This window comes from Cervus canadensis, chromosome 10 (genome assembly GCF_019320065.1).
Source record: "Cervus canadensis isolate Bull #8, Minnesota chromosome 10, ASM1932006v1, whole genome shotgun sequence".
Taxonomy (NCBI): Eukaryota; Metazoa; Chordata; class Mammalia; order Artiodactyla; family Cervidae; genus Cervus; species Cervus canadensis.
The window spans coordinates 13,579,013-13,605,928 of NC_057395.1; the positions used below are offsets into that span (position 1 = coordinate 13,579,013).

The 26,916-nt window shown below is 39.3% G+C and overlaps 1 protein-coding gene across 5 annotated transcripts in view; it reads left to right on the forward strand.

Annotated features, from left to right (window-relative positions):
* TASP1 (taspase 1) overlaps nucleotides 1-26,916 on the forward strand; it is a 246,075-nt gene that overhangs the window by 135,965 nt on the left and 83,194 nt on the right. For 4 of the 5 annotated variants that reach the window (XR_006271492.1, XM_043478982.1, XM_043478983.1 and 1 more), the window contains one exon: nucleotides 12,781-12,891. Coding sequence is in view for 4 of the 5 variants with exons in the window: in XM_043478982.1 (XP_043334917.1) it covers nucleotides 12,781-12,891 (111 nt within the window). In the remaining variant the exon portion in view is untranslated. Of the gene's footprint in view, nucleotides 1-12,780; nucleotides 12,892-13,227; nucleotides 17,408-26,916 lie in introns of those variants that run through there. The other variant, XM_043478985.1, reaches the window with a different exon arrangement.

Sequence of the window (26,916 nt, forward strand, 5' to 3'; positions counted from 1 at the left end):
ACTATGATCTTAGTTTTCTGAGTGTTGAGCTTTAAGCCAACTTTTTCACTCTCCTCTTTCAATTTCATCAAGAGGCTCTTTAGTTCTTCTTTGCTTTCTGCCATAAGGGTGGTGTCATCTGCATATCTGAAGTTATTGATATTTCTCCCGGCAATCTTGATTCCAGCTCGTGCTTCATCCAGCCCAGCGTTTCTCATGATGTACTCTGCATAGAAGTTAAATAATCAGGGTGACAGTATACAGCTTGACGTACTCCTTTCCCGCTTTGGAATCAGTCTATTGTTCCATGTCCACTTCTAACTGTTGCTCTTGACCTGCATACAGATTTCTCAAGAGGCAGGTCAGGTATTCCCACCTCTTATAGAATTTTCAACAGTTTGTTGTGATCCACATAGTCAAAGGCTTTGGCATAATCAATAAAGCAGCAGTAGATGTTTTTCTGGAACTCTCTTGCTTTTTCGATGATCCAGTGGATGTTGACAATTTGATCTCTGGTTCCTCGGCCTTTTCTAAGTCCAACTTGAACATCTGGAAGTTCATGGTTCACGTACTGTTGAAGCCTCGCTTGGAGAATTTTGAGCATTACTTTGCTAGTATGTGAGATCAGTGCAATTTTGCGGTAGTTTGAACATTTTCTGGCATTGCCCTTCTTTGGGATTGGAATGAAAACTGACCTTTTCCAGTCCTGTGGCCACTGCTCAGTTTTCCAAATTTGCTGGCATATTGAGTGTAGCACTTTCACAGCATCATCTTTTAGGATTTGGAATAGCTCAACTGGAATTCCATCACCTCCCCTAGCTTTGTTCATAGTGATGCTTCCTAAGGCCCACTTGACTTCACATTCCAGGATGTCTGGCTTTAGGTGAGCAATCATGCCATCATGATTATCTGGATCGTAAAGATGTATAGTTCTTCTGTGTATTCTTGCCACCTCTTCTTAATATCTTCTGTTTCTGTTAGGTCCATACCATTTCTGTCCTTTATCAAACCCATCTTTGAATGAAACGTCCCCTTAGTATCTCTCATTTTCTTGAAGAGGTCTCAAATCTTTCCCATTCTATTGTTTTTCTCTATTTCTTTGCACTGATCACTGAGAAGGCTTTTTTATCTCTCCTTGCTATTCTTTGGAACTCTGCATTCAAATGGATATATCTTTCCTTTTCTCCTTTGCCTTTCACTTCTCTTCTTTTCACAGCTATTTGTAAGGCCTCCTCAGACAACCGTTTTGTTATTTTGCATTTCTTTTTCGCAGGGATGGTCTTGATCCCTGTCTCCTGTACAATGTCACGAACCTCCATCCATAGTTCATCAGGCACTCTGTCTATCAGATCTAATCCTTTGAATCTGTTTCTCACTTCCACTGTATAATTGTAAGGGATTTGATTTAGGTCATACCTCCAAGGCCTGGTGGTTTTCCCTACTTCAATTTAAGTCTGAATTTGGCAATAAGGAGTTCATGATCTGAGCCACAGTCAGCTCCTGGTCTTGTTTTTGCTGACGGTATAGAGTGTCTCAATCTTCTCTATATGTGTGCTGAAATTTATTTTACGTTACAGCACATCTACGTTATTGTAGATTGTTTACAACTACGTCTTGGCTTTTTTTTTTAACTCATAAAATGCACTCTCTGGTTTTGATGCACAATGAAATGTCCAATTTTAACATTAATTCCCTTGAGATTAATTTAGTGATTGCTTTTAGAATGTCACGGTTAAAATAGGGGGCTATCTCCAGTCCTAAGTATTGGTGGCAGAATTTGTTGTGCTGTTTATCTGTAGGTAATTACTCCTTTGATCCAAATCATGGATTCAGGCTTTTGAGACTCTTGAGCTTTCTTTCTTTTTTCTTTTTTTGACTTTTGAGCTTTCTTTGCTTATATCTCCTTTGTTTGTGGGATGATATTGGCCTTTTTTCTGCAGTGGTGTACTCTCTTGGAACAAGCATTTTACTTGGAGTTACAAGACTTGGATTTTAGAACCTTAGTTCTTCCACTTCATGTTTCTCACTTGTCAGATAGGGATGATGGTACCTTCCTTGCAAGTGAGTTGTTGGGCTTTAAAGTGATGATGTTCTCACAACGCAAGGTGCACAGTAGTTGATCAGTTAACAGTGAATCAGTCACTTTTTCTCTTCCCCCTTAAAAACGCAATCTAGATTGTTAAAAAAAAAAAAATCTAAACACATTGTTTCATGAATTAGCAGCTTTTTAAAAAGGATTTTTTTTAAGTGGTCTGTTCATTTTGAGCCTCATAAGTTAATTTTAACCAGATAGTTATTGACATTCCAGAAGTATTTCCAGCTATAAAATTTTGTCCCAAGGAATTTGAAACCATTTAAGCCTAAGCCACTTATGTTTTCCAGTGAGGAACCTGAGATACAGAGGTCTTCAGCAACGCGTTTCAGGTTCCATGGGCAGAGGTGGTTCCCCTCATCTCCGCAGAGGAACAGAGTCCAGAGGGGAGATGTACAGAAGCATCAGCCAGACGTGGAGTCAGGGCCTGCTGCTCCTGTGGAGCCACTGCTCCAGTGAAGCTCTTGCATGGAGCGGTCTGCTTTTCACACTCGTAGGATGTTTTCCAGACACATGCAATAGAAGCGATAGAATTTTATGGGCTCCAGCATAAACCGAGGAGCCCCACTTCTGTGCGGTGGTTTTCTCCGAATGTCTGCTGCCTGGCACCGTTTATCCCCGGCGCCCTGATGAGCGTGTTGTGTTTAGATAACTAAACTGGGAAAACTTAGAGCAGGAAGCAAGATCTTGTTTCATCACCTGTGTTGAGGCTAACAGTGAGTGTCGGATACATCCTCACGTTGAGATGGGACGCTGATGACGAGCAGGGCCCTGGGGAGGATGGAGCCCCTCACACTTCGGGGTGGGCGCCTCTGTGTTGCTGGCCACAGACCCCTGGCTCTCTGATGGGGCAGACTGGATAAAGGCTTTTCACACTCATTTGTTTGGAAGCTCTTTTTTTGTGTGCAGATGTTTGCATTCACAAAACTAGAATTCTTTCCATTTATGCAGTTACTTGTGTAGATAGATCTTCTGTGGTTTGGTTATACATTCTTAATAAAATAGACATGAATTTAATAACTAATAAATATCAAGGATTAAGTATGCTTAGCATACACACTAAGTATATTTAGCACTGTGCTCTAGATGAGAGATTTTCCTGTTTGTCACTGTTCTCTTATATTTTTCTGTATTTTAAATAATTATGAAATGTTAAGGCATGTATCAACTGCATCCTAGTTTGTAGGAGATGAGATCTTTTAGAGATAATTGTCAAATTGCTCTTTTTGTTGGTTATTTATTGTTTATAAGAAAAAAACCTGAGTTGTTTTTGGTAGATTACTGTAAATATCGGCAGGGTGCTGATGGGTTAGAGGCTAGAGAAAACTGAATACTGGGAAGACATGAAGTGTGTGTTGGTACCCATGCCCTTTGGGCTAGACTGGATTAGACATCTTCACTACTTATTCCATCTCTTTATAAAGCTCCTTATGTTTTCTTCTTGTATTTAATAGGTTCCAGGTTTGATAACTATGGGGACACTGTGAAGAGTGAAATCACGTGTGTTCTATCATTTTTAAGGCAGCCCTCTCTTTAATTTCACAAGACAGGCTTGAAAATCAGAAGTAACCCAACTCCAAAATTGGCCATAAATCCTCCGACAGGGAAAAAAGGTGACGTACTGTGTAATAAATTCCTTTGTTGAAAAAGAGATGTTGCAATAGTGGAAACTGAAGTTCCAAATGTTTCCTTTTAAATTTGGAAAGGCCTTTCCTCATTACTTATCTGTCCCTGTGGACTTCTAACAGGGGATGTGTTGAAAGATTTTTCAGATGCCCGCTTGCCACAGCGAGAGTGAATGGCAGCATTTATAAGATGACATAAATACTTGAAAGTCATCAGCAAGCCTCGGAGATGCGTGATGTGCCAGGCAGGAGTAGTGGCTGTGAGCTTCTGTGGCCGCTGATCCTGCTCTGGGGTGCGGGCAGCCTGGGAATGTGGGTTATCCTTTCCTGGGAATGCAGCTTCACTCTCCCACTTTGGGGACTCTTTCGATCAGTACTGAGGTTAGAGTGGTTTGGAAGGCGAGAAGGTCTGGGAGATTAGGGGTTATACTTAAAAATCCTAATCCCCTGTTGAGGTCCTCTGGAGGAATTATATCCTAATCCTCTACTGTGTGAACCCTACATTACACCCTGCATCTGAACACTGCGTCACACACTTGACACATGAGGGCCTTTCAGCTTTCATTTTGTGATAATCTGACCCCATACCTACCTGCTGCCACCACTAAGTGAGACACAGATAAAACAACTAAAATTATCTTGAGATGCAGTCGAGATGTGTCTTGAGTGTCAGCCAAGAGCCAGTAGGTTTTTATGTGTCTCTGTCCTTAATGCAAATGCTTTTCAGTTTGCTACTTAACCTTTTGGAAGTAAAACATGATTTGACAATATGACTATGGGGCTATTACAATACGACTATGGGGCTATTACATTGCCTGTTTTTAATTATCTTATTAATAATTTGAAGGATACATCTATCATAATGCTAAGGTGAAAATACCAAATGGATAAAATAAAACACCTGGATGGAGGTTGGATAAAATAGAGCACCTGTAGCATTCATTCATGAACTCATGTACGGGACAGTGAAGTGCATGAGACCAAATCTCATCACGGGAGACCCCGCCTTGCCCTTTACTCTCTTACCTGAAGAGAGAGTATGGTGAGTGCAGGAGTGTAACATTGATGTTGGGCATTGAACTTCTTGGGAAAAAGCGATAGGCGTTTATTACAGAAATTGGGAAAAATAAGAGAAAGAATACATATTGAATGAAAAATCATGCATAATCCATAATCCCTGGATAACCACGGTTAAAATGTTTCCTACCAAGCTAAGTGAGATCTTCATCATATTATTTGTTTTGTTCTGATAATGCAAGGTTTACCCACATGATCATTTTGACCCTCGGTGAGGGCTCAGCTTTCTTAGAAACAGCAGACTTCAGAATTGCAAGTTAAAGACTAAACTCCTCTTTAACTGTATTCGAGGCTCTCAGTGATGATGTCAGGCCAGCTGGGAATCACCTTGTTCTAACAGAAACAAAATGCAGAGACTAGGATGAAGAGAGACAGAAAATGACAGCTAATGGTTTCCTTAAGGCAGTCGGGATTCTCACTGCAGCATGAGACGCTCATTCAGTGCCCAGCCTCACACTAAATGTCTGGTGTGTGTCGTCTCATTTTGTCCTTGTGAAGTAGTTATGACTCCTAGCCCCCATTTTCACAGCTGAGGAAACTGAGGTTTAAATGAAGAGTCCTGGACTCATTCATCTGGATTCAGACATCAGTCTGACTGTAGAATAGAAAAATCCTGACCTCCTACTTTGCAGGAACTTGTGGCCTTACGGCAGGGGTGTGTGTATGGGTGAGAGAGACAGGGAGAGGGAGAGAATGAGTGAGAGGAGGAGAAAATTGAATACACGGAATACAGAGGGTCTCTGAACAAGACCACAGTTCCCAGGTCTTTCCTTTAGTAAAGATACAGAGAAGTTCTTTTGTAACTTGGCCAGTGTTAACTAGAGAAATGATGACATTGATGGAAATGTCAAGATGAGGAAAAAATAAAAATACCTCATTAATTCTTCTAGTTTCCTTGGAGTTGGCAACTCTTGCCAGGTTCTAAACAAACCCACAAATAAGCACTCTAACAGTGGGTTCCTGGAAGTGGTTTCACGTGGCTCAGAGAAGTAGCTATCCTTTACACAGATAAAAGGGGCTCTTAATTATCTAAGACTCCATTTTCACGCACCTAAGGATTTATTTTAATAAAATTACTCATATTTATTCAAGCAAATTAAAAAAATTGGTTGATGGTAGAAATTAAATGTATCATGAATTTTCCAAAATAACTCAGTTAATAAATAGTCTTTTTTCATGTCTTCTAATGGTGTCTGATAAATACAACTGCATAAACTTATCAGAAATTGTATTTGACTCAATGCAAAGTTGTATAATTGGGTGAAAGAAGTGGTCTGCTTTTGGTGCAAAGTTTGCCAAGCCATTTTCTTTCACCAGTAAATGGCTCTTGATGTAGATTAGGAGTGCATTTGGTCCCAAATGTCCATTGGCAGATGAACAGATAAGCCAAATCTGGTATGTGCATATGGTGGAATGTTATTCAGCCTTGAAAAGGAAGGGAATTCTGAAACCTGTTTCAATAAGAAATGAGCCTTGGGGATATTATATTAAGCAAATTAAATCAGTCAGAAAAGGACAAAAGTGTATGGTTCCATTTACATGAGATACCTAGAGTAGTCAAATTCATAGAAATGGAAAGTAGAATGGTGGTTGCCAGGGTTGGGGAGAAATGGGGGATTGAGGGTTGTTGAATGGGTGCAGAGTTTCAGTTTGGGAAGATGGGAAAGTGCTGGAGATGGGTGGTCGTGGTAGTTGTACAATCTGAATAAGAATGCCACTGAATTCTACACTTAAAAAATGATTAAATGGTAAATTTCATGTTGTGTGTGTGTGTGTATATATATATATATATAAAACCAAAATAAAGAAAAAAAAGAAGAATGAATTTGGGCTTAAAGAAGAGAACTCAATTATAGAGGTTTAAACAGTTAGCCTTTTTTTTTTGGCTTTTGTATTAAATCCCGTGTAACACACAGCCTCAGAGGAGCCGGGACCGACTGGACTGCTCAGCAGGGCTGTGTGGTTCCTGGGGCTGTCTTTTCTCCCCCACCTTCCTCGGCGGGTGGGCCTTCTTGCCCATGAATGTCACCCCACGGCCACAGGATGAGAACTGTGCCTCGTTTAGCTGTGCAGGTGCAAGCATGGGAAGCTGGGTTTACTGAGATGTCCCAGAGACATTTAACGTAGCGCTTCCTGGATATCCATATGCTCCTCTGTATTTCACAGCCCTGTTGCAGTTGCTGAGACACTGTGGCTATTTCTGGCTAGTGGACTAGAGTGGAAATGATATGTGTGACCTCCAGGCTAAAGCTGTAAGGTGACCTTTAGTAGCCCTCTCATTCTCCCAGTGGGAATATGATCAAGGAGTTATAGATGATGGAGCCTCCATCAGCTTGGGTTTGTTCCCAGGTGATAATCTGAACCACACTCTCTGGTGACCCAGGAATAACTTACAACACTAATGACAAATATTTTTGTTGTTAAGCTACTAAAATGTGGGGTTTTTTGTTTTTGTAGCCTAGTGTAGTTATTCTGGCTGATACTCCAGTGTGGGCTTTTGCCAGTTAAGTTTGGTGCGTGAGTGAGACTTGAAGACTTTTAGGAGTAAGAGAATGCTGCTGCTGTCGCTAAGTCGCTTCAGTCGTGTCCGACTCTGTGTGACCCCATAGACGGCAGCCCACCAGGATTTTCTAGGCAGAGTACTGGAGCGGGGTGCCGTTGCCTTCTCTGAGTAAGAGAATAGATACACGTTAATGAAGCATGGAATTTTAGTTGCATAAGGTGAGGGTGAGGATCTGAGAGCGGTTATAAAGCAGCGGATTTAATGGAATGGCACTTTTTGGTGAAGTTGGGGGAATGTTGCAATTAGAGTGGTCAAGAGATGAGTTAGAAAAATAGGAGGGGTGGGGTGATTGCAACTGAGACTATGGAGGAGTTAATATTACTGATTATGGCATTGTCATAGGAGTGACCTTATGACACAGTGTGGTTAATCTGAAAATCCAGAAGCTAAGATATTGAGAGATTTATCTAGGTAGATATTAAAATCAGCAAGAATTATGAGAAGGTATGGTATCAGGCAGAGTAGAAGTAAGCTGGGAGCTTAAATCTCAAAGGAATGAGTTTGTAAATTTGAAACTGTGTTGATCCTCAGTCTTGAATGGTAGTGTAACTAATTCTAGGTTGACAAGTTGTTCTGTTTGTTTATTGCCTTAGTATCTTTAACTTGAAGATAATATTTTTCCGGCCTCTTCTGTTGCTTGGGGATGTGTAATTTACCTGTTAAATTTTTAAATTAAAAAATTTTTTTATAGGTCTTCTTTTTCTTTGATTGAAAGTGAAAGTGAGAGTTGCTCAGTCATGCCCAACTCTTTGTGACCCCATGGACTATATTCTCCAGGCCGGAATACTGGAGTGGGTAGCCAGCCTTTCCCTTCTCCAGAAGATCTTCCCAACTCAGGGATCGAACCCAGGTGTCCCACATTGCAGGCGGATTCTTTACCAGCTGAGCCACAAGGGAAGCCCAAGAATACTGGAGTGGGTAGACTATCCCTTCTCCAGCGGATCTTCCCGACCCAGGAATTGAACCAGGGTCTCCTGCATTGCAGGTGAATTCTTTACCAACTGAGCAAATTTTCTTTGATTAGTTTTTCATATTTTCTCTTTGTCTTTGGTCCAGAGTTTCACTATAGTATACTAATGATGGATTTGTTTTTATTCATCTTCTTTGGAACTCTGTATGTATCTTCAACTTAAGGATTTCCTTATAACTTAAATTCTTGAATTTCTTATTTATTATTTCTTCAAATATTAATGCCCTTTCCTCACTTTTTTCTCTTCTGTTTCAAAATGCCTATTAATATGTTGGATAATCTCATTTTACACTTCAGGCTTCTTAACTCATTTTCCTTCTCTTTATCATTCTAGGCTGCTTTTAAGTTTTTTTCCCATGTGTGTATATTCTAATTCTCTCTCTTGCATTGAGTTTTAAACAATTTTTTTTTAATCTGTAAAGTTTTATTTGATTCATTGAAAAATCTGCTCACCTCTCCCACTCCCTGGCTCCCAGATTGCCCTGTTTTGTTTTTTTGATAATAATCACCCTTTCCATCTTTTGTATTACAGATTTTTCCATTATGAGGCTTGTCAAACTAAGATTGGTGGGCCAAATCTGGCCATGTCCTGTATTTGCATGCCCAATGAGCAAAAAATGATATTTAATTTTTTAAAGGGTTGTTACAAAAATAAAATGATATTTAACAGAAATCATACATAGCTTTCAAAGCCTAAAATGTTTACTTTATTTTATATATATATTTAAATACAAAATGTTTGTCAACCACCATTCTGTCATCACCACTTCTTTGTTTGGCAATCCCTCTGTTTTTGCATATACTCATTCTGCCTTATAAGTCTGTGTGTGTGTGATTTGTGATTTTTTATTGTGAATTCATGTCTAGTGTGGGTTGTAGAAGATTGAGGATCCCCACAAGAGAGGAAATGTGTTATAATTCTGAGGTCTTTGGGTGTGGGAGTCTCAGTAATAGAAAACCCACCAGGAGAGAGTGAGCTGGAGCTGGTGTAAAGTTTGGGATTCATGGGAGAGACCTGGCCATGGAGACTGGCTGTCCGCGGGCTGTGGGGATGTCTGGCGGCCTCCTGAGTCCAGGGTTTCCATCTAAATCCCCAGGGTTGGTCTGTAAAGCACACAGTTGAGGCACAGGCATCTGGACTGGCTAGGGTGGCCGTTACTGAGTATTCAGCAGCCGGTCAAGGGTCCAGCACCTCTGGGCAGATCTGAAAACGGTAGCAGCCCCTCTGCCTACTGCCGTGTCCTCTGGCAGCAGCACCGAGTAGGCGCTCAGTAACAATCTGTTGTGTGCGTGGATGGGGGAAGAAGTGGAATCAAGTTCATGTTTTGGAGACTGATTAGTACCAGACAGGAGTCTGCTGCCAACCTTTGCCCTAGACTCCTAGCCAGATAGGAAGAATCTGGAGAGAGAACTAGTGGTGTTTATGTAGGTTCCTTTGGGATTTTCTGTGTAAACAATTATGTCATCTACAGAAGAAGCAGTTTTACCTTTCCTCTCTGATCTTTATGTTTTCTATTTCATTTTGACTTAGCGCAGTAGCTCGAACCTCCAGTGTATTGTTGAATGAAAGTGATAAAAGCAGACATCATTGCCTTTTTCCTGATATTAGGGAGAAACAGTTCAGTGTTTCACAACTAAGTATGAAGTTAGCTGTAGGTTTTGCAGATGTTTTTTATTTCTTGAAATTAATAATTGAATTTAGAGGCTTGATCAGGTTGAGGTGTAGTTTTTTCGGTGTGGGGCAAGACTATAAAGGTGTAATTTTGTCAAGGGACATATATCTGATTATATCTTTTTGTGATTTAGCAGCCATTGATGATTGTTGCTTATATCAATTATTACATTATGGATTACAAATGGTTTTATTCTAATTTTGTTAACTACTTCTTCATTTATTAACCAGGATACTGCTATGGAGAGAATTTTCCTTTATAAACATTCTGGCTACCCTGCTATGCAGTTCCTTTAGGAACACCAGAGGAATGCTTGATTGTTTTCTTTCATTTATTCATTTTCAGAATAGTTAATTGGTTACACAGCATCTTCAAAGGTGTTTTTTTAAAAATATAAGCTGTGAATTCACGGTTTCAGTTCATTTAGTTTTCCTTATTGATGCTAAATAGGTGTGTACCTTTTTAAGCTCTTTTAGAATTCGTTATTTATCACTTTTCCTCTAGGTTTGTTGTTAGGTCTCCATTCTTTGTATAACCCATGTTTTCTGCTAAAATCTGAGGAAATAAATACACTCTTGCTGGCATGATTAAGAACAAAGGAAGATGTATTGAAAGACTTATTTCTAATATTGATGAATAAAGAATGGACCTATTAGCCTCTGAATCACCGTTCAGCTGTGTGAAAGTGAAAGTCACTCAGTCGTGTCTGACTCTGTGTGACCTCATGGACTGAATCCTCCAGGCCAAAATACTGGAGTGGGTAGCCATTCCCTTCTCCAGGGGATCTTCCCAACCCAGGGATTGAACCCAGGTCTCCCACATTGCAGGCAGATTCTTTACCAGCTGAGCCACCAGGGAAGCCCTCAGCTATATGGAAGCATGTTGTAAGAAACCTTAGATATTTGTGGATAAAACCACAGAAGTCAGACTTTCTTTGATTGGAACCTTCAGGAGAACAGACTTTTGGTGTCAAGGCTCTTATGTTAAAGGTGATATATGTCAGAAAAGCAGTCATAATTTTAAGTTTCTTGGAAAACCCTATATATTCCTGTATAACAACAGAGGAAAAAGTCTCTCTGCCACATAGTGTATATTTTTGATGTAATGTTAACTTCATGTGGTTTAGCTGTTTGACTTGAGTCGTGTGTACATAACCTTCTGAACACCCATTTAGCTTATAATACGCCAGTTTCCTAATAATTATTTTTGTCCTAAAGTATAACATTTCACTGTTCAACATCAAATATGTATACAAAGGGAATTAAATTTTATGGACTTTTAATAAGTGTCAAAATGGTTTCTTTTCTATTAGCTTTAATTTTTCCCCAATTATAAAAATAATAGTGCAAAGCTTTAACAAAATAGGGATCACCATAATCCTACCCACAAGTTATATATTAAATTGCATACCTAGATGAAGGTCTTAAATATAGATACTCACAAAGAGATATTGAGATCTTGAAAGAGATTTACATTTACTTTACCAAAAAATACAGGGAAAGTATTTCTGGCAGTCAGACTAAAACTCCAATACTTTGGCCTCCTGATGTGAAGAGCCAACTTATTGGAAAAGACCCTGATGCTGGGAAAGATGGAAGGCAAAAGGAGACGGGGGCTACAGAGGATGAGATGGTTAGAGAGCATCACTAGCTCAATGGACATGAATCTGAGGAAACTCTGGGAGATAGTGAAGGACAGAGGAGCCTGGTGTGCTGCAGTCCCTGGGGTCGCAAAGAGTTGGACACAGTGACTGAACAACAACAAAGATTTCTGGCAAAACATAGGTGATTAAAAAAAAAGCATTGACAGGTTTTGAACAGTTTGTATTTTTGACAATGACTGTGTAATGTACATGTACATGTACATATAATATAATGTACATGTACATGTACATATAACACACACACATGTGTATATGCATATGTGCATGTTTATATGGGAGGCAGAGGGAGGAGGGAGAGGAGGAGAAGTCTCCATATGGAAAGAAAACTTCTGAAATGAATGGAACTATTTTAAAAATGGCAGATTATATTTTTACAGTAGATTCATTGCCTAATGTCTGTCTGAGTACATACTAGCCAAACAGAACTGTGTGTTACATCAGCTTGTATCGGTTTAAATTTCATGAACGTAAGGACTTTTGATTAAAATATACATACTGCTAACTCCTAAGTCACTTCAGTCGTGTCCAACTCTGTGCGACCCCATCCCTGGGATTCTCCAGGCAAGAACACTGAAGTGGGTTGCCATTTCCTTTTCCAATGCATAAAAGTGAAAGTGAAGTCGCTCAGTCGTGTCTGACTCTTCGAGACCCCATGGACTGCAGCCTACCAGGCTCCTCCGTCCATGGGATTTTCCAGGCAAGAGTACTGGAGTGGGGTGCCGTTGCCTTCTACTACATATGAAGTAGATAACCAATGAGAACGTCCTGTATGGAAATTATGCAACAGTATTTTGCGATTGTTCAGCAAAGGAAACGAAACAGAGCCCTCAACAGTTCCTAGGTAGAGAATCTAAATTCCTGTCTTATGTGAATTATTTCTGTGAAAAAGGGGAATTATTTTTATTTTCTTCATTTCCTTTCAAGATTAGACGGTCCTGTGTTTCTTTAGTTTCTGCCAAATCTCATTACTAAAGTTACTAAATAGATTACTCATAGAAATCATCTCATCCATCAGTGAATTATTTTCCAACGTAATGACTTCTCCAGTGGCGCACGTGGACGTCTTAGCGCTACTAAGACGAGAAGGATATTTAGTACTGCCCTTGCTCAACCGTTCTTGGTTTCCTTGGATTTCTAGGGTGTGGGGAGCATCTCGTGCGCACCATACTGGCTAGAGAATGTTCACATGCTCTACAAGCTGAAGATGCCCACCAGGCTCTGCTGGAGACTATGCAAAACAAGTTCATCAGTAAGTATAATGTAAAAAAATAGTATTTCCTTCTAAACAGAGATTGTTTTGCTGAGCTGTAAGCTTCATGAGTCAGGTATCATGTTTGTATTGCTAGACTGAAGTCCAGGGCCTAGCATGAACTTAGACACTCACTTCACATTGGTGTGTAAAGAAATTCCATCAAAATAGCTACTACTGTATAAAATTTATCATCTAACCAATAGAACGCCCAAGCTGTGAAACGTTGTCCAAGATTAGAATGCTACACAGTAGAATAAAATTCTACTGAAACAAAATTCAAAGGACAACCTCCTTTAAAATCTTTTCTGTGATGCAACTTGACTCTTTTTACAGTTGTCTAGGGTTGAGTTGAAATCCAGTCTGGCTCCATTTGCTGTTATGAAGCTACATCTGGTTGGAAGAAGCGATGCCTTTGTCTAATCTGTGGAAAGATTTTCTACAGCCTACCAATTTCCCTATAGATAATTGTTACTTTTGATTAAAACCATTTGACTCTGGATTTTCCCATCTTTTTAATGTTGAACTTACCTCTATGAAAAGCTTATGAAATTGTATAAGAAATATAAACCATATTTCTTCTATGCTTTATATAAAATGTTAAAAATAAGTTAGAGTAAGAAGCCATGAGCACATAAACTAGGGAAAGACTTTCACAGGGTTTAATCTGGAGGGTATCTCCAAGGAGAGAATTAAGAGGATAATATGAGGTGCAAATTATATGGTGAGGACAACACAGACAGGTGTCTAGGAAAAAAAATCACCCTGAAAGGACTCAGTGATGGCAGACTCCTAGAACTGGCCCCAGGCAGCCAGAAAAAGAGGGGAAGACAGGAATGTGGGCGCAGAGACAGAGATACGACAGTGGGGTTGGTGCAGCAAGGTCTGGCACCTACATAACTCTCACGTAGAGCAGTGTTCCCGACGGGCAGCAGGGCTGGGTCAGCCAGGGATCAGTGCCTTTCTCCAGTTTCCCACAGTGTCCCGGTGTCCAGTCACACCCCTACCCCAGCCCTACCTTTAGGCTGCTGGTGTGGGTCTGGCTAGCAAGGGTCGCCCCGATGGATCTTGTCAAAATTCAGGCTTTACCTACTCAAAACACTTTTCATCTCAAAGTGATCTCTGCTTAGAATTTATGAAAGTCCATTCAAAGGACCAAATACAAGTTTTATAATATAAGCGTGCAACTGATGGGCTAGATAGGGCGTTCCAGGGATAGGGATAAAACTGAGTTACTTCCTCAGATTTATAAGCATTGTCGCTCAGGTCTTAGGAAGTATCATGCCCTTTTAGGGAAGATTTTAGGGTAGAGAAAAACAGATTACAGGCAAAAAAGAACTGGATTTTTCTGAAGAAGAGAGTGAATAACTATAGAAAAAAATTTCAATATGAAGAGATTTTGTAACAGGTGCTTTCTTCCAGTCATTTGACCTGAGGTTATGAAAATGTAAATAATGGTATGAACTTCATGCACGCTGGTGAGAATCACCTGATAACAAATTGTGAGCTGAGGAATGCGTTAGAAACGGCCTTTGAGGTCTGCCTTATTTTTCAGAAAAAGGTTGATGACATTCATGTTACTCCATCCTCAAATGTGTCAGCATCAGACTCCTCTTATTGTTCTTTTGCTTTAACAATTACCATCATGGAATTCTGGGTTTAAAGAAAACCAAATTCTTTGCCTTAACAATGTATATAATTTATGTAACTTGCTATTAGTTGTCCAGCTATACCAGATGCGTTCTCAGAACAATGGGAGGAGTGCTAAGAGGTGAAAACTCAGCACGTAGGAGAAGTTCACATCCTGAAAACCCTGTGATTATGGCACATGTCAAGTGTCTCCCTGTTGCGAGTGAGCTGAAGCCCTTTACTGCATCTGAAACCACAGGTTCACTGGCTAGTTGTGCATCTCCAGGTCTGAGCTCCCCTCCTTTCTCTTCTGATACCTTGTTACCCTCCCCTGTTGTATAACTTTTGAAACTTCTCAGAGAGTTGGGTTGCAGTACTCTGTTTTCCCACTCGATCCCATGACCTAGTGCATATTGAACCCCGTCTTAACAATTCCAGACTCTTGGAAAGGAGTGAGAAACTTCAGAGCTCAGTTTATCAACCGTGCTCACTAAATCATGGAAGCATCCTATCTTACAAGAGTTCGGTGACTTGTCCAAACTCAGCTGCTTAGTCAGTGGGTGTTCATTTTGTAAGACCATGCTGCCCCTTCCTTTTATAAGTAAAATATAATATGGACTACAGAAGACCATTCCTAGAGTTAGGATAGCTGGGTTCTGCTCTTAACTGTGTGTCTGACTCACTGGATCTAGCAAGTTACTTAAGTTCTGTTTTGTTTTCTTTAGGGGGAAAAAAAAAAAGTTAAACAAGAGACAGTTTCTAAATTCCTCCACCATGCTAAATTTTATGAATTCTCTACTGGATTACACTTGTAAATATGAGGTGTAATCATATTTTAGTATGATTTTTAATCAGTTTATTTGGAATTGGAAATGGGATTGGAAAATAAAAAATTTCTGGGACCACTTGGGAATTTTCAAGAAGCATAGATGATATTTACAAAATGTTATAACAAAGTAAGTTGATTTTACCAGAAGCCTGGATGAGAAGCAAGGGGGTCAGGTTCTTTCCTGTTTTATGAAATTAGTTGTTAGTTTTAAAATAAGTCTCTTTGTCCTTAGTTTCCTCATGTGTAAGAGAGGGGTCTAGCTCAATAGTCCCCAAAGTCCTTCCTGGGTCCAAAATTCTGTTTGGTTCCTGGTTTGTTCACCAACCAATCTAAACTGTGTGTGTGAAAATCAATTTAGTCTTTAGTTGAAACTGTAAGCTAAAACTATTATAGGTGGATTGCAAGGTGAGTTGGTCAAAATCCTTTCTAGTGATGTTTGTGGCAAGCTTGACACCACTTGGTTTTATGGAAAGGCATCATGATATGCTTCCTTTCTTGCTTCCTTTGTTTTTTCTTAAAAAAAAAGAAAAGATTTTCATAAATAATATATCTAGAGATTCTCATTGCGGTGTATACATGGGAATATTTTATATTATGCTCAGGACACATTTACTGTAAGACTCTGGTAGTTCTTCAGTTGCAGTTCTGATTTTCCTACCCAGGCACTGGTTCCCGTGGCCATTTCTGCTCATGGGGCTGCCCGTCTGTGGTTCTTTCTCTATGACTGTTTATCCAATTGTAGAGGCAGTTGTTTATCTTGTGACCTCACTCTTCTGATGGATCTAAGAAGAGTTGTTGATTTTTCAGTTCGTTCAGGTTTTTACTTGTTAGTGTAGAGTGATGACCTCTAAGCTCTGTACATATTTGGACCAGAAACTGGACATCTCCTCCATACTCTTTTGCCAATGGTTATTATCACATTAAAAAATTATTTTTTCTAAAATCATGGATTAAAAAAATGGTTTCCAGTTTTATCTTTTTTTCTGATGAGTAAATTTTCAAATATAACTTGGCCTTTTATATTAATGTATGAATTATCTGCTCACAACTTTAGACCACTTTTGTGTTGTACTGTTTGGATGCTGTTCTTTCAGTTGACATTTAACTTTTATTAATGGTGAAATTGCCTTAAATAAAATATTCTAAAATGACACAGTAATAATCATCTGTTCAGAATTTTAAAATAACCCTGTCTTTTTGACTAGTAGTATGTTTCATATCTGTGACCTTCCACCATAATAAGGGATTTTAAAAAGTAATTTTACACTATGATTAAATAGTTTGTTTTTATGTATTTTTTCTAAAGTAGTCAGTAACTTATTAAAGATTCCCCACCCCCCTTTTTTTTGCAATGTGAAACCTCTGGAATTATTTTAAATGTAGGGTTGTTTGAAGATTGATTTTTGATAAATAAAACTTTACTGTGATAGATGAATAGAGTAAAATTGAAAGACATTTTGAAGATTAAAATGTTTTTGTTTCCACTTATGTTACCTTTAATGCATAGATCCAGAGCTTTGGTTTGACTTAATATAGGAAGCATAAAAGAGAATAACCAATTTGTGCCCATTTTCAAAAAACCACTGTTTGTGTAACATACAAAACCCGTAAAAAAGGGTACTGTAAAAATAGTGCCTTAATAATACTTCATACTAACCAGTTGATTATAGACTGAATGCTTAGTTAAGTAGGGAAAAGAAATAAATAGATTTCCTTTTTAGTTGTGCTTTTTAAATTACACACACACACACACACACACACTCACACAGACACACATATACACACACATACACACAGACACACACACACATACACACACACACAAGTTCTTAAAATGTTTGGATGTGACTTTTCCTATTCATTGTTTTTGAACAAATTTGGTTTTATGAATTGTGCTTTTTTCATGCAAACTCTGGCTGCACATGTGGTATGTGAACTTCAGGGAGGCATTATAACTTCTTGTCCAGTTCTCTACAAGTAATGTCATGAAGTGAAGTGAAAGTCGCTCAGTTGTGTCCAACTCTTTGCAACCCCATGGATTATACAGTTCATGAAATTCTCCAGGCCAGAATACTGGAGTGGGTAGCCTTTCCTTTCTCCAGGGGATCTTCCCAACCAAGGGATTAAACCCGGGTCTCCCGCATTGGAGGCAGATTCTTTACCAGCTGAGCCACAAAGGAAGCCCAAGTATATTGGAGTGGGGTAGCCTATCCCATTTCCAGGAGATCTTCCTGACCCAGGAATCAAATGGGGGTCTCCTGCATTGCAGGTGATCTATCAGGGAAGTCCTAGGTAATGTCATAGTACATTTTTTAGTTGGCTTGGCTCTCTACTAAATATGATCATTGATAAAATGTTATCTGTAAGAATCAAATTTCTCTCTGAATTTCTAAGCTAAATTGAAATACATACTAGGTGACTATTACTGAAAGATTCTATGTGGTGTAATGATTTATTTTTTTAAAGAAGGGGTTTTGCTCTGTGTTCCTTTTTTTTATTTCTTTGGGGAATGTGCTTATACTCTTTTTGACATCATAGGTTTGCTGTCACCCTATGATGATGCCAGAATGTCATCAATAATTGGGTTTGAAGGGAATCCCACTTTTGCGATTTTCTGCCAACTCGAGAAATTATAATACTTGATATATATTATCTTTTAATGACCAGCTTCTTAGGTAAAACCCTGACAATTTATAAGCATTAGCTTTCATAGGAGGAGCAAAAGTATATTGTCATTATACATTTTAACTTATCTGAGGTCATATGTGATATTTCATGAGTTTCTTTATAATTTAGAAAACATAAAGTATATACTGGTCTCTTTGCCAGTGCATCTTTGGTTTCTTACAAGACTTCTTCATATTCTTCATACATGTTTCTTCTTTTCAAGCCCTAAAATATTCTTCCTCAGAGAACTTATTTTTTGAAATCTATTAAAAAAGATGTTTCTCCTTCATTGTCATAAACATTGTGATATATAGCCTGTTGTACTGTCATGTCCAAATTGTAAAATAAAGAAAACATTAAATTCAGTTCAGTTCAGTCGCTCAGTCATGTCCGACTCTTTGCGACCCCATGAATCGCAGCACGTCAGGCCTCCCTGTCCAACACCAACTCCTGGAGTTTACTCAAACTCATGTCCATCAAGTCAGTGATGCCATCCAGCCATCTCATCCTCTGTTGTCCCCTTCTCCTCCTGCCCCCAATCCCTCCCATCATCAGGGTCTTTTCCAATGAGTCAACTCTTCGCATGAGGTTGCCGAAGTATTGGAGTTTCAGCTTCAGCATCAGTCCTTCCAATGAACACCCAAGACTGACAGAATGTGGTCCACTGAAGAAGGGAATGGCAAACCACTTCAGTATAATTGCCTTGAGAACCCCATGAACAGTATGAAAAGGGAAAAAGGACACTGAAAGATGAACTCCCCAGATCGGTAGGTGCCCTATATGCTACTGGAGATCAGTGGAGAAATAACTCCAGAAAAAATAAAGGGATGGAGCCAAAGCAAAAACAATACCCAGTTGTGGATGTGACTGGTGATAGAAGCAAGGTCTGATGCTGTAAGAGCAATATTGCATAGGAACCTGGAATGTTAGGTCCATGAGTCAAGGCAAATCGGAAGTGGTCAAAGAGGAGATGGCAAGAGTGAATGTTGACATTCTAGGAATCAGCGAACTAAAATGGACAGGAATGGGTGAGTTTAACTCAGATGACCATTATATCTACTACTGTGGGCAGGAATCCCTTAGAAGAAATGGAGTAGCCATCATGGTCAACAAAAGAGTCCGAAATGCAGTACTTGTATGCAATCTCAAAAATGACAGAATGATCTCTGTTTGTTTCCAAGGCAAACCATTCAGTATCACAGTAATCGAAGTCTATGCCCCAACCAGTAACGCTGAAGAAGCTGAAGTTGAATGGTTCTATGAAGACCTACAAGACCTTTTAGAACTAACATCCAGTAAAGATGTCCTTTTCATTATAGGGAACTGGAATGCAAAAGTAGGAAGTCAAGAAACACCTGGAGTAACAGGCAAATTTGGCCTTGGAGTACGGAATGAAGCAGGGCAAAGGCTAGTAGAGTTTTGCCAAGAAAATGCACTGGTCATAGCAAACACCCTCTTCCAACAACACAAGAGAAGACTACACATGGACATCACCAGATGGTAGACACCAAAATCAGATTGATTATATTCTTTGCAGCCAAAGATGGAAAAGCTCTGTACAGTCAGGAAAAACAAGACCAGGAGCTGACTGTGGCTCAGATCACAAACTCCTTATTGCAAAATTCAGACTTAAATTGAAGAAAGTAGAGAAAACCGCTAGACCATTCAGTTATGACCTAAATCAAATCCCTTATGACTATACAGTGGAAGTGAGAAATAGATTTAAGGGACTAGATCTGATAGACAGAGTGCCTGATGAACTATGGACGGAGGTTCGTGACATTGTACAGGAGACAGGGATGAAGACCATCCCCATGGAAAAGAAATGCAAAAAGGCAAAATGGTTGTCTGAGGAGGCCTTACAAATAGCTGTGAAAAGAAGAGACGTGAAGACCATAGGAGAAAAGGAAAGATAAACCCATTTGAATGCAGAGTTCCAAAGAACAGCAAGGAGAGATAAGAAATCCTTTCTCAGTGATCAGTGCAAAGAAATAGAGGAAAACAATAGAATGGGAAAGACTAGAGATCTCTTCAAGAAAACGAGAGATACCAATGGAACATTCCAGGTAAAGATGGGTTCGATAAAGGACAGAACTGGTATGGACCTAACAGAAGCAGAAGATATTAAGAAGAGGTGGCAAGAATACACAGAAGAACTGTACAAAAAAGATCTTCATGACCCAGATCATCACGATGGTATGATCACTCACCTAGAGCCAGACATGCTGGTATGTGAAGTCAAGTGGGCCTTAGAAAGCATCACTACGTACAAAGCTAGTGGAGGTGATGGAATTCCAGTTGAGCTATTTCAAATCCTGAAAGATGATGCTGTGAAGGTGCTGCACTCAATTTGTCAGCAAATCTGGAAAACTGAGCAGTGGCCACAGGACTGGAAAAGGTCAGTTTTCATTCCAGTCCCAAAGAAAGGCAACCCCAAAGAATGATCAAGCTACCGCACAATTGCACTCATCTCACATGCTAGTAAAGTAATGCTCAAAATTCTCCAAGCCAGGCTTCAGCAATATGTGAACCGTGAACTTCCAGATGTTCAAGCTCATTTTAGAAAAGGCAGAGGAACCAGAGATCAAATTGCCAACATCCGCTGGATCATCAAAAAAGCAAGAGAGTTCCAGAAAAACATCTATTTCTGCCTTATTGACTATGCCAAAGCCTTTGACTGTGTGGATCACAACAAACTGTTGAAAATCCTTCAAGAGATGGGAATACCAGACCACCTGACCTGCCTCTTGAGAAACCTATATGCAGGTCAGGAAGCAACAGTTAGTACTGGACATGGAACAGCAGACTGGTTCCAAATAGGAAAAGGAGTATGTCAAGGCTGTATATTGTCACCCTGCTTGTTTAACTTATATGCAGAGTACATCATGAGAAATGCTGGGCTGGAGGAAGCACAAGCTGGAATCAAGATTGCTGGGAGAAATATCAATAACCTCAGATATGCAGATGACACCACCCTTATGGCAGAAAGTGAAGAGGAACTAAAAAGCCTCATGTTGAAAGTGAAAGAGGAGAGGGAAAAAGTTGGCTTAAAGCTCAACATTCAAAAAATTAAAATCATGGCATCTGGTCCCATCACTTCATGGGAAATAGATGGGGAAACAGTGGAAACAGTGTCAGACTTTATTTTGGGGGGCTCCAATATCACTGCAAATGGTGATTGCAGCCATGAAATTAAGACACTTACTCCTTGGAAGGAAAATTATGACCAACCTAGATAGCATATTAAAAAAAAGCAACAACAATAAATTAGCCATCCCCCAAAGCAAAGCATTTGTTACCACTAATTGTTGGGCCCTAGGTTTTTATACTGTCGTAATTTTGGACATATTTTTGTTTAATAAATACTCATTGAAAGCCATGAGTATACTTTGTTGGCTGCTGTAAAAACTGTGAAAGATTCACAGATAAATAGAGCAAATCAGCCTTACTGTCAAGAAACTTGCATTCTAGGAGGAGAAAAAAGTCAAATGTACAGTAAATAAAATGTAAGATGCAATTTAAATGTGAAATGTAAGTTTCATACTAAAGTAGAGGAGATATAGGGACTTCATTCCTGGCAATTTTGTCAAATGGAGATCCTAGAAATTTTGACTGCAAATAGTATAATAATGTTGGACAAAATATTAATGACAAAATCACACTTTGAAATGAATGGGTTAGAATCTTTGTTTAAGATATTCCTAGTTATGTGAAGCTTCCAGGGGCTTGACAGAAGTAAATGAAAATCCTTCCTGAAGCAGTGCTGTTTCCACTCAGGTCTCCAAGAAGTGCTCAACTGTGAATTCAAAATAAGGGCTAAAATTGAAATGAAACACACATGATGGAGAGTTACTATGAGAGAAAGTATGTCAACAAAGACTTTAACCAGACCACCAAAGACTTTAGATATTAGAGCCACTAGGTAGAAAATATGAAATAAGTAAAAGTTTTAGACATTGCTATTTTTTAGTAGATACAGTCATTTTGGAAACATATTTATCAGTCCAATGAAAAGTGGAACGCGTGTTTGTCCCACAACCCAGAAATTGTAGTCATGTATTCACACGCCCTGGGTGACACACAGCAGTATGTACAGATTGTCTTTCTTAACAGCAGAAAATGGAAACCACTCCCGTGTCCATCAACAGAAGAATGCTGTGTGGCAGTGAAAGTGAATGGATCTCAGAGACACACATCCTCATGAAAGAACCTTAAAATCATAATACTGAGTTAAAAATGCAGTTTGCCACGGACTGCAGGCAGTGTTGCCACCATTAATATAACTTTGCAAAACCAGACACTATTAAGACATGCATGCATGGTAAAACTATATACAAGAGCAAGAAGTTATGGAAAAATAATTCTGGATGGTGGTTTCCTTTGGGAGAGACGACGTGGGGAGTCTAAACGGTATTGATAATGTTGGATTTTTCTAGTTGTTTGGTAGATCAATGGACATTTGTTCTATTTAATGTGTTCTGCTACTATGCTACATGTATCTTTTTATGTTTTATGAAAAACTTCATAATTAAACCCTTAATACATTAAGTAGGAAAAGCAGAGTTCAAAAGAGGCAGAGGAAGAGGTGTCATATCTAGTAGATCTAGGGGAGTGTCATGAATGAGGTTCCTCCAGGAGGGAGATTCTTGGACTGGGTTTGTGAACAGCAAGTAATCTAACTTAACAAGTGGACAGAGTATATTAGGGTGTAATTATAAATGAAAGAGAACACCTCCAAATTGGGTTTACCGTATTGGAGAGAGCCACATAAGGCTTTGGCAATGGAATGCAATGGTAGGACATGGGATGGATTGGAGGAGGGAGGCCCTGTAGGTGAAACTACTAATGTGAAGGCCATGGCAAGTAGAGAAGCAGAACTCAAGTGGATAGAAAGGAGAGTCAGGAGCCAGAGACTCAGCGAGAGAATCCTTGAAATTCTTGATGGATGACTGAATGGGACAAATGCAGTGAAAGAACCATGGAAGTAACTAGAGTTTTGATTCTCTTGGACTTGGACTTACAAGGGCAACAAGAGATTATAAAAATGTCATGCATAGAACATTGAACACGTAGAGAGAATGGGGTTGATTTTGACCGTTGTATTGGCCTCGAGGTGTTTGTAGACAAGACAGTCAGTTGGATATGTGGGCCTGGAGTTTGAGAGGGAAGTTGAGACTCTGGACTTGTCCTTGGAATTTAGTGAATTTATGGAATTTATGGCATCTTTCACAGAATGGATGATCCAGCTGAGGAGACCAGATCTGCTTGTATGTCCTTTCCTCAAAGAGGTCTTTCCTAACTACCCTGCCTACAATTTTGACTTCTCTTACTGTGGTTTGTGTTTCTTCTTGACACTTACTTTATCCTGTACTTTATTATTATTGTCTCTCTTAAGCATGGCACAAACTCTGAGAGCAGAGATTTTGACTGTTATTCCATCCCCCACCCCTTGCATTGCGGTCTCCCCAGCAGCTAGAAGAGTGTTTAGCAAAGAGAACATCTGTGGAATGAATGAAGAAGGTGAAAACCTTTGAATGTGTCTGCCTTCAGAACGGGTGGAAAGAGTGACCTGTGAGGAGACGGGAAAGAGAGGGAGCAAAGATATGACAAGGAGGACACTCATCTTGAAGCCAGAGACAATGACTTTTTTGAGATAACCAAGGAGTTTCCATGTGTTTAGAGATATAATGAATATCAAGAAAAAGCTGGTAGGCCTAGGCAGTAGGAGGGTATGAGTCAACTTTCAAGCATGTGCAGTGGCAGGGTAAGAAAAGAAGAACATCTCTTAACAGCTGGGAGAGAAAGAGGGCCAGAAATGATGGTCTTCCAGCCAAGGTCTTTGGTGATAAGCTGGATGGTTGAGAGTTCTGTAGATGATTGACATCTACAACTTTGCATTTCAACTGTGCACCAGTAGCACACAAACTTATTGAAGAGTGATACTTTGCCTTTCATCTTTTTTCTCCTTTAACTAGAGTGTATTTCATGGAGGATCAGCAAGCTGCAAAATCAATCAGATTATTCTTCCCATGTGACCTAAGATACATATATAGAATCCCAGGATATTTTTAAGGGTATAGAAATTTTACAAATCAGGATAAATTTAAGTGAGTGGGTGGATAGGGACAAAAGGAAAACAGAAGAAAGATAGCAAGTGACTACAAGGTTGACAGTCACTTTGGAAATGAATGTGGTTTTCTCAGGCCTTCAGGAATGTTCTTTAGGAAGCTGATAGCAGAATTGGAAGAGGCTTAAGAAATAATTGTATATCTCACTTAAAACAAGATGCAGAAAGCTTGTGCTGTAAGGCTGAGAGGAGGGAGAATAGGAAGAGCGATTGGTTAGAATATACTCAGTGGAATTGTTGAAAGTCGTAAGAATTTGACACATTATTTTGTTTCTTTGGCTAGAGCGGGTAGTTAAAATTCCCATTTATGGACCCAGGTAATCATCATTTGAAAATAAATAGTTCATCTGCTTATTAAATTGAAATTAACACCCAGATTTGTTTTTTTAGCGCGTTGAGGGCCAGAAACAATATCATCACAGTTTCCAAGAAGCCCAGAGACTGCTTCCTGTGGTGTGGCTGATGCGCTACTCCTGAAAGGTCTTGGAGAAAGTTGGGTCGTCCTATCCTGGGGAGCTCAGTCATTTTCCTCTTCTTCCTCTCTTGTTACAAATGAGAAAGAAAGAAAAACTTGTGATTGTATTAAATTACTAACAATTGATCAGCAGCAGATTAGCAAAATGAACTTACTGGAGTGAGTAGAAGTGGGTATCCGGCAACAGAGGTGTGACTTTGTTGGGCTTTGTGCATTCACAACCCAAGTTGGTTTTTCCCCTGTGGCCTAGGTTTCCTGTTTACACAAGAGCTCTAGCCTTCTCTTAGAGCCTAGAAATCCCATGTATTTTGGACACTTAATGCTTTTTAAATAGCAGAGGATGATGATGTCAACAACAGCAAATGTGTTCTTACTCAAGCCTTTTGGGAAGCAAAGAAAAGACCATTTAAATTACCTACCAAATTTTGATAACTGGAAATAATTTGGTAATAGTATTTGGTTAGAAAGCAAGTAATAAGCGCAGTACTGAAAAAGGAAAAGAGCAAAACAGCTCCATAAATAGTGTCATGTTACTCTAAAAAAACCTACCAGTTTTGTTGCTGGTATATTTGATTTCAAAGTTGGCCAAATTTAGGCCCCATGGACTTGATTATAAAGGTTGGTGCCATCACAGAACTGGAAGCTGCTGAGCATTCACAACAGGTACTTTATTTTGAATTTTTGTTAAAAGATGTTTATGAAGTATTAGGATTTAATTAAAACCACTCAAAGAATGTGTTTTATCCCATGCTGGGAGAAAAAAAAAGAAAGAAAAATAAAGATCTTTGTTTCCATACTAGAGTTTTCTTTTCCTCCAAACAGTACTGATTAGGTGATCAAAAAAGGGTTTTGTCTGTTCCTTTCATTGTGGGCATGTGGAGAAAAGCCACTAATATTAATAGTTATAGTAAACTTGGAGCACATAATTATAATGTTGCAAAAAGGAAAGGAAAGTTCAGTCATATGAAGCTGAAGGCTGAGTTGTACATGTTCTGACTGATTAGTTTGAATAGGGCTTAAGTTACATTTGGTGGATGTGGGTAAATAAGGAAATCCATAATTATTATAATATTTATAATAGATTTTAGAATTGTTTTTATGGTTGTGAAGTTGCTTCCCTTCATTGTAACCTGATTTTTCTTTAAAAGCCATTAGATATTTGAGAGTAACCATGATTTTTGAGCCTGTGGAAACCACGTATTTGTGACGACCGAAGTACATGTAAACAAGATTATTCTGAACCTCCTGTGAGTGTGGTAAAGCCCAGTCCATACATTAGCATTAATCGTGGGCGGCTCACACTGACAGCTTCTCAAATGGTCCATCTGAGGCTCAATGACACTGATGACTTTCTGGCATTTATCTCACTTCTGGGTTGATTTTTCAGTTTCAGGTGAGGTTAAGCTCAGATTATGGGCTTCCCTGGTGGGTCAGCGGTAAAAAATCCACCTGCCCATGCAGGAGATTTTGATCCCTGAATCAGGAAGATCCCTGGAGAAGGAAATGGCAACCCACTCCAGTATTCTTGCCTGGAAAATCTCATGAACAGAGGAGCCTGGCAGGCTACAGTTTATGGAGTTGCAAAGGAGTAGGATACAACTTAGTGACTGAACACCAACAAAGTCCTTGTTGGTCTCCTCATTTGCAAATATTTCCTCCCAGTCTGTAGGTTGTCTTTTTGTTTTGTCTATGGTTTCCTTTTCTGTGTAAAAGCTGATGAATTTGATCAGGTCCCATTTGTTTACTTTTGGTTTTATTTCTACTGCCTTGGGAGACTGACCTAAGACAACATTGGTACAATTTATGTCAGAAAATGTTTTGCCTATGTTCTCTTCTAGGAGTTTCATCTCTTTACTTATGTTTTTAACCCATTTTGAGTTCATTTCTGTATGATGTGAGGGTGTGTTCTGACTTCACTGATTTACATGTGTCTATCCAGCTTTCCCAACATCACTTCCTAAAGAGACTGTCTTTTCTCCATTGCCTCCTTTGTCCTAGATGAATTGACCGTAGGTGTAGGGGTTTATTTCTGGGCTCTTTGCTCTGTTCTATTGATCCATATGTCTGTTTTTGGGCCAATACCACACTGTTCTGGTTACTATTGCTTTGTAATATCTTCTGAAGGCTGGAGAGTTTATGCCTCCAGCTTTACTTTTCCCCCCTCAGAATCACTTTGGCAATTCTGGGTCTTTTATGGTTCCATATAAATTTAAAATTTTAGGATTATTTGCTCTAGTTCCATTAAAAAAGACACAATAATAATACTGTGGTTAGAGAAGAAGATATCCTTGTTCTTAG